The sequence below is a fragment of the Oncorhynchus clarkii genome, chromosome 2 (assembly GCF_045791955.1).
Source record: "Oncorhynchus clarkii lewisi isolate Uvic-CL-2024 chromosome 2, UVic_Ocla_1.0, whole genome shotgun sequence".
In the NCBI taxonomy this organism is placed as follows: domain Eukaryota; kingdom Metazoa; phylum Chordata; class Actinopteri; order Salmoniformes; family Salmonidae; genus Oncorhynchus; species Oncorhynchus clarkii.
The window spans coordinates 57,174,351-57,187,167 of record NC_092148.1 but is presented as its reverse complement, the minus strand read 5'-3'; the positions used below and the strand labels follow the sequence as shown (position 1 = coordinate 57,187,167).

The 12,817-nt window shown below is 46.4% G+C and overlaps 1 protein-coding gene across 1 annotated transcript in view; it reads right to left on the bottom strand.

Moving 5' to 3' along the window:
* LOC139370403 (A disintegrin and metalloproteinase with thrombospondin motifs 20-like) overlaps positions 1 to 12,817 on the bottom strand; it is a 134,844-nt gene that overhangs the window by 90,985 nt on the left and 31,042 nt on the right. Inside the window, exons 5-9 of the mRNA XM_071109858.1 lie at positions 9,786 to 9,869; positions 9,316 to 9,440; positions 9,160 to 9,200; positions 8,771 to 8,876; positions 2,203 to 2,349 (exon numbers count right to left, since the gene is read on the bottom strand). Coding sequence (XP_070965959.1) covers positions 2,203 to 2,349; positions 8,771 to 8,876; positions 9,160 to 9,200; positions 9,316 to 9,440; positions 9,786 to 9,869 — 503 coding nt within the window. The remainder of the gene's footprint in view (positions 1 to 2,202; positions 2,350 to 8,770; positions 8,877 to 9,159; positions 9,201 to 9,315; positions 9,441 to 9,785; positions 9,870 to 12,817) is intronic.

The window sequence follows — 12,817 nt, the reverse complement described above, 5'->3', positions numbered from 1 at the left end:
CACCAACAAATGTAAATACCTGAGTTTGTGCAACAGCATAGGCACTTTGATTGGAACCAGGGCTATGGACAGATGATTGACCACAAAATCAACCATTTGCAATGGCCATCTCAGAGTCCGGCCTTGAACCCCATTTAAAACCTGTAGATTGAATTGAAGATTCAATTTTATTAATAATCTTTTCTTTGGTATACCACATTGCTCAGTATTTGTATTGGTTATTTCATAAAATCTTTTTTCTCATCTTTATCAAGGGTGCCAATAATTGTGGACCTGACAGTACAACAGTCATTACCATTGTAACACCGAAATAACTGGAAAAGTATGAGTCATCAAAAGATCATTTTCACAGAAGACGCATTTTTAATTAATTGAGGATTTTTGTATACACTTTTTACCAAAACGTGAGAAAACTTTTTAACTGTTTTGGGTAGCGACTAGCGAGACATCTGATGTTTGTGTGTGGTTAGGATAATTCCCAACGTGTGCGCCTGGCATTGGAATGGAAAATGATAGCCTTGGCCTGTATTAATGATTATGTGGTCTCCACACAGGTGTACACATCAATTAGTGGGTGGCAACACCGAGAGATTAGAATTGGATCTTTATAGTTTAGTGGCTTATACCAGCTGGCGGGCTGCCAGGAGCGGAATGAATAGTGTCTTTATATCACGGTCTACACAAAATAACAACAAGAACACCGAAGACACTTTCCACTCAGCTCTCAGGTGTGCACACAACGGGAGTTCACATTATTACACATACAAAAACGAGGGGGGTTGGCTCCTGAAGAGGGATTGAGAGGTAGTGTGTTCCTCCATCTTTAAGTTGACATGAGAGTGTTTTGCATTAGAGAGCTCTCAGAAAAGAATAAGTAGTCAAAACAGTGATGTACTTGACCAGGCCAGCTTATTGAACAACGGAGGTACCGTTTAGATCATTGTTGAAGACACGCAGACTTCAAAAGCAGTGGGCCTCGCTCTCAGGGGCCTTTCCCAGCACCGAGGCTCCTCCACACTGAACCCTACACTCCTCTTCACAGCTACAAAGAACTGTTTATAAATATGGCCACTGTTAAACAAATCAGCTTGTCTCGTCATGCAGCATGGAAAGTTTTGCTCACAGTCATTGACATTTATCTCTCGCTCACACATCGAGTGCTTGAACACTCAGCCTGCTTAACACAGCTGACATTTAGACAAAAATATTCTGCAGTAAAAAATGAAAAGGAGTTTTCTTGTTCTTGCTTTTAAAATTGTTCAATTCAAACACTCAAAGCTGGGTGGATGGATTCATCCGCTGGTAGGAAACTATGCAGCACAGTTGCGGGGTGCGCCGGGCGCGTTGGGAGCGTAACCTTACAGCCTCGACAGGAGGCGTTCGCATGGGAGCGACCACTCGCTTCCCAAGATGCAACTCGTCAACAAGGCAGCCTTTTGTGGAGCCTCACAATCAACAAAGCGGGAGGAGAGATCAAAGGGTCACGTCCAGGGAAAATCTAATTATAACTGACATTTCCCATCTTAAAGGGAAGCCCTTCAGAAGAGGTTGGTGGCCACCGCTTGGCTTTGGAGCCCGCTGAATGAGCTGTTGCCCCGCGTTACCGTTTTCGCGGGGAAAGCACGCCAGCGACTAAATGACTGTTTGTCCAGCATCTCAAGAGCTGGTTCTGCCTGAGTGCAGAGACAGAGGAGGAACAGGGGGAGGATCAATCGCTCAGGTCACCCCAGGAAGACTCCAGCTTCAAACAGGAAATGCGGTCTCACACCAAGCAATAACACCGTTTACGCTCCTCTACATTCTCCCTCTCTGAGAAGGTAGCAGAGGTTGCTTACCAGATTAAGTCACAAGAATACAAACACTTTTTGTTTGTGTTATTTCTTTTGTCTTGCATTTCCAGTGAAAAGGGAAGATATTAGAACGTTTTATTACAGTGGCTCATGTATCTCTAAAAGTCATAGGGCCCGATTCAGACTTGAGTAGACTTAACACAGAAGTAAGTAAATAAAACATGGACTCAAGTCAACTTTTTAGGTCTATATTAAGTCAACTTATCTCAAGTCTGAATAGGGCCCATAATGAATAGTATATCTGTGAAAAGGATCTGTGTATCTGTGAAAATGTGTACATTATGAGAATGATGGCATCCTGAACATCGTGTTTCAAAATTGCAGAAAAAGGGATGGAGCGGGAGGTACCTACTCCAGAAACTCGGTGATGTACTTGCGACTACATTTGGACCAGGACCAGGGGCTGGTGTCGTAGTTGAGGGTGGGCGCCATGACATGATACTGGTGCTTCATGCCTGCCTCCCTGCATTTGGGGTTGTCATCGTGGGGCATGTTGAACCTGCCCAGGGGGGGAATGCAGACAGAGAGAGATTAGGGAAAAGGGGGGGATGGCTGCGAAATGGATCAGCCCTAACCAGGGGGATGAGTGTCAGAAGGTTCTCAAACCTTTTGTGAACTTTTTCAGGCCTGCCCCATACCACACACACTCACCATACACCCACAGAGAGAGAGAGCATACATGCATACGTGCGCTCACACACACACACACACACACACACACACACACACACACACACACACACACACACACACACACACACACACACACACACACACACACACACACACACACTTCCCGACCAAATCACATGGGTTCTCCCACCTGTTTTCAAATGCCTCAGTAAAACTCCACCCGCCAGAAGGACATGTTTTAATGCTTTCCTGATCTGTATATCTGACCAGCATAATTTCCTCACTGCACTGCCCACATACAGAACACACCACATCATATCCCGCTCATCTCCCTGAGATCAGGGGTCAGCTTCTCAAGGGGTTTAAGGCTGAGGGAGATGGGAGGTCATCCATGGACCTCAGGTTCTGAACACTCAAATAACAGCCTCAATCACAACCACTGACTATGATATATAGAAGTAGAGAATTGACATGGAAACACACTCACCACCAACCAAGCAATGGCCTTCCGGAACTAAGATATAGAGATGAAGGCCTATGAAGCGTTGCATCTCAGATTGAATTCATTCTAGCCAGCTGAATAGTGAAGAGTCTAATAAAGTGGCTCATCTTTTTTGATGTCCAGAATAGTGCTGCCGGGCTGTGTTGATCCGAGCGGATGTCCTGACCGACTCAACTGGCTGTGTGTGCTGTGTTAGTGGAAGGATGAGATCGGCCTTAATCTGCACACACACACACACACACACACACACACACACACACACACACACACACACACACACACACACACACACACACACAGCTGCATGGTGTTTACTGCAGGATGTGAGCCTACTGTATGGCTGGGCTCTCGGCTGGGGCTTTGGTCTGACTGCCACACAAAGAAGGCAGGCCTGGCCCAGGTTCTGACCCTGGCATGGGGCCCACCCTACAGGGGCCGGCGGGGGTGGAAGGGGGTTGTGGGGGCCCGGCCGCTCAGGGCCTAATTGAGTGCTCTGAGCCACAGCCTGCCCCTGGCCTGTAATGAGGTCCTCACACACCGGGAGAGCCACTGGCTGTTACTGGGAAGCGCATGTATGAGGGCATTGGCTGGAATAGTCAGAACGGACTTCCTCTATTACGTTGATGAAGTTGTAAATTACGGCAGAGTGGGAGCTACTGTAGCTCTCTGTATGTCTGAGAGAGACATATGCGGTCTGAGTTCAATCAGGAAAATGGCATCTCTGGAGGGAGATTTGCTGAAGTAATGTGCACTTAGATCATAATCTTCTCCAGCTATAATAGCGTACTGCAATACTCTACTCATTCAGTCAGGCTCCTATTATTTAGCTGCAATAAAACAAGCTTCATCCCAAACAGATGACATCATCATACCCATCCCTCCAACTTCTACAAAACAAATCTACAAATCTATAGAACGACTCTGGAAGACAAATCAACTTTGGGAGTAAGTTCCCCGGTAAAGAAGAGGACCTGATGACTTTCTCTCCATATGGGGGAGAACAAAAACAAGACTTAATACGTCCGTGGGGACTGCAGCAACAGGCTTTGTCAGCACTCTGACAGAGCGAGAGATCCGCAACGTCATCACAACATCGCTGCAAAATCACAGCCTTGTCACTACAGAGACGGAGCTGTGGGAGCCACTACACACGCACACACACACACACACACACACACACACACACACACACACACACACACACACACACACACACACACACACACACACACACACACACACACACACACACACACACACACACACGACAATCTCTTCCCTCTAAATGTATGGCCTGCAAAAATCCAGACCTCATCCAATCAGCCACTCTGCGTGTCCATCGGGGCAAGGAAACTGATTCGCCAGTTTCCTTCCATGTCTCAGACTTTTGCATATATTTCTAGGACGTTAAGAAAGATAGCCTGTAGCTCTAATGACTCATCAAAACGTCCGGAAGGATCAGCTGTTATCTGAGTCTAAGACGGCAAGGACTTGGTAACATTTGACGATTAAGCCCTTTCAACATTATTTAGCCATGTAAGTATTACTTTTGTATTAATATCGAGTGACTCCAACACACTAGCAGAGCCCAAAGTGGCTATTTGTACCAACACATTTCCTGAGTTACTGTATATGAAAAAGGCCTCCTATCCATTAGTCTGAGCTAAGGGTTCCGTTTCGTTATCTGCAACATTGTGAGAGCGTTGGTTTGTTCCACTACCTGGCTGACACTCTGTTTCTCAGAGCATCACACACCCAGCAGAGGGTCTTGTGAATATAGCCTAGCGATTAAACGCACCAAGAGGCAAAGCCAACTGCCTGTCCAGCTGTTTGAACTTTAGCATAAACAGATCCACACAAGAGGGCTGGTTTCCCCTGGCTAGGCCCAAAGAGCCAGCCCTGTCTCTGGAGGAATGTGTGAGGAGCAGCACTGGGTCTCAGACGGACAGTAAGCCAGCGCTGGTTAAATAGGACACAGAACACATGTTGGATTATTTGGAGCCAGCCAATTGGGTTGCGTGAATAACCCAACATGTTGGGTTGATGGAAATACCCAAACATGGGTTAATTTAACCATCAGTTGGGTATTTTTGGTGGCGTAGTTAAGTGGGCGGCAGGTAGCCTTGTGGTTAGAGCGCTGGGCCAGTAACCATAAAGGTTACTAGATAGAATCCCCCGAGCTGACAAGGTAAAAATCTGACGTTCTGCCCCTGAACAAGGCAGTTAACCCACTGTTCCTAGGCCGTCATTGTAAATAAGAATTTGTACTTAACTGACTTGCCTAGTTAAACAAAGGTAAAATAAAACCATTTTTATTCTCATGCTGGGTTCAGTGGGTTGACCTAGCAGCTGGGTCTTTTTCAACTATTATTTTCAGGAGGCGTGGCTTTAATCAAGAAAGATCTTATTGGCCACCTGTGACATTACTAAGATTATATATGACATATTATTATAATTATTGTATCCCAACAATTGAATTTACATGGGCTTTTAGGGAAGTCATTTTTAGCCATCCATGAGAGTAAATGCCATTCCTGTTCATCTGGTCTGTTGCATAGTTATCACTTAAGGTCAAACACTGACATTTCTGTAGCTTCAAGGACAATTGCAGAAGTGTATGACTGTCTAATAGTCACACCCCAACTTAACTACGCCACCAGTCTTCTGATCTGATGCGCTGATTCATATCTCAGCAACCCAGCAGTTTTTAAAGAAAACAACCCAACACCTGCAAACCACCAGTTGGGTCAACCAAACAACCCAGCGGTTGGGTCAACCAAACAACCCAGCGGTTGGGTCAACTAAACAACCCAGCGGTTGGGTCAACTAAACAACCCAGCGGTTGGGTCAACCAAACAACCCAGCGGTTGGGTCAACCAAACAACCCAGCGGTTGGGTCAACCAAACAACCCAGCGGTTGGGTCAACCAAACAACCCAGCGGTTGGGTCAACTAAACAACCCAGCGGTTGGGTCAACTAAACAACCCAGCGGTTGGGTCAACTAAACAACCCAGCGGTTGGGTCAACCAAACAACCCAGCGGTTGGGTCAACCAAACAACCCAGCGGTTGGGTCAACCAAACAACCCAGCGGTTGGGTCAACTAAACAACCCAGCGGTTGGGTCAACCAAACAACCCAGCGGTTGGGTCAACCAAACAGCCCAGCGGTTGGGTCAACCAAACAACCCAGCGGTTGGGTCAACTAAACAACCCAGCGGTTGGGTCAACCAAACAACCCAGCGGTTGGGTCAACCAAACAACCCAGCGGTTGGGTCAACTAAACAACCCAGCGGCTGGGTCAACTAAACAACCCAGCGGTTGGGTCAACTAAACAACCCAGCGGTTGGGTCAACTAAACAACCCAGCGGTTGGGTCAACCAAACAACCCAGCGGTTGGGTCAACTAAACAACCCAGCGGTTGGGTCAACTAAACAACCCAGCGGTTGGGTCAACCAAACAACCCAGCGGTTGGGTCAACTAAACAACCCAGCGGTTGGGTCAACCAAACAACCCAGCGGTTGGGTCAACTAAACAACCCAGCGGTTGGGTCAACCAAACAACCCAGCGGTTGGGTCAACCAAACAACCCAGCGGTTGGGTCAACCAAACAACCCAGCGGTTGGGTCAACTAAACAACCCAGCGGTTGGGTCAACCAAACAACCCACCGGTTGGGTCAACCAAACAACCCAGCATTTTTTAGAGTGTAACAAGTAACAACTGGCCAGAGTAGGTGGAAGGGAAAGCTGTCACTTTTAGTGATCAGGGGAGGCAGGAGACAGGGAGAGAGGGAGATAGGGAGGGAGACAGGGAGGGAGGGAGGGAGGGAGGGAGGGAGGGAGGGAGGGAGGGAGGGAGGGAGGGAGGGAGGGAGGGAGGGAGGGTTGAAGACAGTTTGCATCCCTCATAACTTATACCCAGTTTGTCATGGTGATTTGGGCCTAATGTTTAGAATGCATGCAGTCTTATGAGAGATTGGGTCATATGTTGTGACACAAAGCAGTTATTCATATGGCTTCTCTTTGCATTCACACATGTGGTGACATCTGTGTGTTGTGGAAACAAGCCTAAGCGGGGACCAATGTTATCATAACAGTGCTATTACACAGTAATTATGCAGTGTAGTATGAACAAATTGTGATGAGCTCTATTTTACACAGTTCAGGTAGTGTTAGCTTTCTTTACGGGGTAATGTTTAGGACAGGCTGGTGGACAAGTCAGTCCCTGAAAACCAACATTATACAGCCTTTGATAATGAATTGTGCTCCGTCCCCACTAAATGAAATAGATTTAATATGTATGTACATGTACTTGTCCCTACAATGACCACCTTCCATCTCGACGCCTAGTTGAAAGCAATGGCTGCCCCCCGGTCCACCACATCTAAAGCCCAGGCAGCAGTGGCTTTCAGCCCCAGCTCCTCCTCATCCCCCTGGCTGCCTCTACAAAGCTGGAACACCTACAGGTTTAAAGGGATACTTCGGGATTTTGTAGTTTGAAGGATGTTGCTAACTAGCGCTAGCGCAATTACTGGTATCTGCTACTTCCAGTCATTGCGCTAATGCGCTAGTTAGCATTGGCTCGTAAAACTACCTCTAACTTCCTTCATACTGGACACGGAGATATACAAATGATATCCACAAGTTAATCTGACTCTAGGGAAGTAGATAAAGGGCATCATTGCCAAAATCCTGAAGTATCCCTTTAACTCAGGGCACTACACTAGGAAATTAAGGCTAGCATGTTATTAAACCTCTTTTTTTCCTTTATTATGTTTTGCACCTGCATGCACATGCACACCCAGGATAATAGGGCTTTTGTTGTGTGGGGGCCCAAGAGGTAGGCCCAGGAGGGGGCAGGCCCCAGGGGCCCCGAGAGGTAGGCCCAGGAGGGGGCAGGCCCCAGGGGCCCCGAGAGGTAGGCCCAGGAGGGGACAGGGCCCGAGAGGTAGGCCCAGGAGGGGCCAGGGGGTTGAGGGGGGTAGAATGTACTTACACTAGTGATAGGGAGTTCGACTCTTTTTACTGATTAAGATCTTTTCAACTCCTTCAGTTAAAAAAATAAAAAATCATTCAACTAATTTTGTTCATTTGATCCAGTAATGCCTAGAGCGTGCAGGACCCCCTTACCAGCAAACAATGAACTAAAAACTTGAAAGACTCATGATTCTAGGGCTCTTTATGAAGCTGTCATTTGTGACTGAGACTTACAAAAGTGTGCTTCAAACAATGTACATTTGTGATGGCTAGGGATACAAATAAGATTATTTCTTGATACCTTAAAACGAGGTCTAGTTGTGGCCGCAACTGGACTAGATTGTGAACAACTCTTGACTGTCGCGAGGGAGATAAGCACATACTGTACTGTTCGCAAACTGCAGCAGCCCCCCAAACGATTCGTTCTCGAGTTTGTTGAGCAGAGGCAGGCTGTGTAGGCTGTGTCTTGGTTCTACAAAGCTGTGTCAATCGATAACATTCAACAATCAATTAATTACATTCATTCTTGCACCATGAGATCAATTATCAGTTCTACGTGTCTTTTGCCTTCTCTATGCTGCCCGCAACATGATCTATGGTGGTGGTTGGTGGTCGGAGCACGTCTCTGGAGCCGCTGAGCTGGGGGAGTGTGTAATAATCCTGCTGAAGGTTTCATTTCGGCCAGCCAGCAGGTCAAACGAACGACTAAAATGAACGAGTCACTTGGTAAAATGAATCATGACTCTCGAAGTCAGCTAAAAAGAGTTGCTCAAAAAGAAGGAATCGTTCGCGAACTGCACACCACTAACTTACACATGGCCCAGCTCGTGAGCGATGGTGAATGAAGCGCTGAGTCCGTTCTCTTCGCTGATGGAGCAGCTCCGGTACGGGTCACACATGGTCCCCAGCTCCGCCAGCCCTGGAAGGTCACCAATACACAGCGGCTTGAATGTGCGGAGGGAAAAAAGCCTTCCACCGCTACAGGCGATTAAGCCGTCAAACTTCTGTTTCATAAGAGAGACCAGTACTACCCTCCATCCTCCCTCTCACTACACCGTTCCAATCAGTCACTATATGAGCTCCTGAAATAAACTCATGATTGTATATTAGCTGAAACATTGAAACAGTGGTGGAACGTTAACCCGGAGTCACTGAAGGTGACATGGGCACAGTTGAATCTGAATGTGAAGCCGTTTGTTTACCCAATGTGTCACACTTGTCTTTCGCTCGGCAGATGTCTTCCCTGTGAGAAGACACAAGCACAAGCAAAGGACACCATTATTCATCATCTCCATGCAGTTGTGTGTGTGTTAGGGTAGTGAGACAGTACAGTTCAATGGTGAAATAGCAGTAAGCACCTTGTTATGAGGAGTGCAGTGTCGTGGTGGGAAGGGTGACTGTCGTCCTGGACATTTTGGGTCTGTTGCCAGACACAGAAGTTGTGGAGGGTAGTAGCAGCATTGAAATTGATCGAGGGCCCATCCTGTGAGAGATGACATAGAGACAGGGGTGAGGATTTGAACAGCTGTTCCTAGCTAAAAAAATAAATACAACTACAAAATGTAACCATGTATCTGAAAGTGTCAAGTATTTTCATCTGAGTTAGTTATCTGCCATTACAAGGCCATGTGCTGAATGCCCCTCAGTCAGTCCTAGTTGAATCACAGCTGTGGTAGTAGCACAGGATAGTAGCATCCTTCTCTCTGAGGAGATTTCTCTTGAGGCTTTCCTCTGAGTGCAGTGTCCTTCTGAAGGGCCACAGAGAGAGGCTGACGTCAGCTGCCTCAGGGGGTACTCACTCACTGCAGCCCTCAGCGCCTGTTCTCACCTGTTCATTGTGGATGACGATCAGCTTGACAATCATGACGTTGATGAGGTTTCCTACACTTGGGTCGCTGTAGACCGCAGCAACCTGTGACAAGATGAACACACAGGCAAGAAACGCAAATGTCTACTAAGGGTACAAAGCAGACAACACGGACTAATGTGAAGATGATTATTACTTTGAATGAGAGTAGGTCTAGAGACCATGTTCCGAAGGCCTGACCAAAATAACAGGAACAGTTGAAGAAAGGAAAGATTTGTATTCCTTCAGGGGGGAGTTGACATTTTAACTAAATGTAAAAATTTCAGCTTGTCTGTATCCTACCGCTCCTTCGACAAAACTGTTTTTGTGTGCCTTTCTTTTGGTTCAGCCCTGTCAGTGTGGGTCACTATCCTCCTGGGGCTATCCTAACAGAGCTCTGACAGGAACTCATTAGCCCTCTATAAACATTTAGCTTGTCAGTGCCTGGGGGGCTGAGTGAAGCAGATACCTCCTCTGGTAGGGGGAGAGAGAGCGCATGAGAGAGAGAGAGAGAGGAAGGGTGCAAGAGAGAAGGAGAGAGAGAGAGAGACAGAGCGAAAGAGCAAGAGAGACAGAGAGAGACAGAGAGAGAGAGAGAGAGAGAGAGAGAGAGAGAGAGAGAGAGAGAGAGAGAGAGAGAGAGAGCGAGAGAGAGAGAGAGAGAGACAGAGAGAGAGAGTCAGGGACAGAGAGAAAGAGCAAGAGCAAGAGAGAAAGAGCAAGAGAGAAAGAGCGAGAGAGAAAGAGCGAGAGAGAAAGAGCAAGAGAGACAGAGCGAGAGAGACAGAGCGAGAGAGACAGACAGACAGACAGACAGACAGACAGGCAGGCAGGCAGGCAGGCGGGCAGCCAGGCGGGCAGACAGGGGAACAGACAGGGGACAGACTGATAGAAAGATAGACATGGGGATAGACAGGCAGGCAGGCGGACAGACAGGGGGACAGACTGATAGAAAGATAGACAGGGGGATAGACAGGGGGACCCCGACTGTGTGCTGTAGCCTAAACTACGGCTTCACACTGGTACATAAGTGGACAGACAATCAAGGCTGTGATACACTGGAGGAATGTGTCTCTGTGGTCAGTGTAAACACAATGACATCATATCAGAGGGCTAGCAGCCCACCCATTAGCCCCCTTCTCCACTAACAGGCACAACGTGCTGTCACCATGACGATGACGGATCAGTCTTGGCTGATTTCCCTGTTCTTGTTTAAAATGCTGGGTCTGGTTTCTGTTGGTTTGGCCGGAGCGTGGCAGGTCTTTTTGATTGAGTGGCCTTGACAGGTTTTTCTTTGACAGCTGTGTGCATGTGTGTGTATGCACGTACGTGTGTGTGTTTGTGTGTGTGTACAGATGTAGGATCTTAATTTGAACCAGTTTGCTACAGCAGGAAAATTATCCTGCAACAACAGGAAATGTGCATTATTATGTGGATTATATTTCATGGACATTTTGTTGGGGCAAATAAAGTCTGCAATTTTCAAGTAGAAATTACAAACTTTAGAAGCCTTTTTAAACCTTGAATACACTATAAGTTTGCATTACCTGATATGCAGGAAAATTCCTGCAACAACAAGATGATCAAATTAAGATACGGCATCTGTATGTGTGAAAACGTTTGTGTGTAAGGTCATTCATTATGTCTTTAAGGGCTAATGCAGAGGCCCATGTGTTTCCAAATACATATTTGTATTTGTGTGTTTGGGTTGTTAACCCTGAGGTAACCCCAGCATGTAGTAATGTTAACCCTGAGGTACCCCAGCATGTAGTAATGTTAACCCTGAGGTAACCCCAGCATGTAGTAATGTTAACCCTGAGGTACCCCAGCATGTAGTAATGTTAACCCTGAGGTAACCCCAGCATGTAGTAATGGTAACACTGAGGTAACCCCAGTATGTAGTAATGTTAACCCTGAGGTAACCCCAGCATGTAGTAATGTTAACCCTGAGGTAACCCCAGTATGTAGTAATGTTAACCCTGAGGTAACCACAGCATGCAGTAATGTTAACCCTGAGGTAACCCCAGTATGTAGTAATGTTAACCCTGAGGTAACCCCAGTATGTAGTAATGTTAACCCTGAGGTAACCCCAGCATGTAGTAATGTTTACCCTGAGGTAAACCCAGCATGTAGTAACGTTAACCCTGAGGTAACCCCAGTATGTAGTAATGTTAACCCTGAGGTAAACCCAGCATGTAGTAATGTTAACCCTGAGGTAACCCCAGCATGTAGTAACGTTAACCCTGAGGTAACCCCAGTATGTAGTAATGTTAACCCTGAGGTAACCCCAGCATGTAGTAATGTTAACCCTGAGGTAACCCCAGCATGCGGTAATGTTAACCCTGAGGTAAACCCAGCATGTAGTAACGTTAACCCTGAGGTAACCCCAGTATGTAGTAATGTTAACCCTGAGGTAAACCCAGCATGTAGTAATGTTAACCCTGAGGTAACCCCAGCATGTAGTAATGTTAACCAAACTAAAAGCCAATAAGATCATAAAGAGTTGAGTCAGCTTATTGAACCCCCTTATGAGCCACATCTCTGACTGTGCAGGAGAGCTTGCTATCAGGTTAACATTAGGAAGAGAAAATTGTCTATCAGCATTTCTGTCTTGCATTCTTAGGGATCCAACATACTGTTTACATACAGGTAAACACAAATCCAAGTTGTATCATTTGGCAGAATTCTCCAAGTCAAGGCTTCCAGGGTGTTGTGTCTCTCTACTTTATGAGTGACAGACTGAACAATACTGTATGCATCTCCTTTGTGTAAAACATAGTTCATGGGTTAAACCTCAATCCACATGGCTGAAAACTAATGGGCAAAACCCAAACAGACCATTACAGTGTAGTATAATATATACTCAACAAATTGGGAGACACAACAGTGATCTTGACATTGATTAACAAAGAGGGGTAATGATTGCAGGTGAAAACTGTTATCCTTAGATAATGAAAACAGGGTACAGTAAAAAGTCAACCAAGCTACCAACCAGACACCAATATCATTAACCA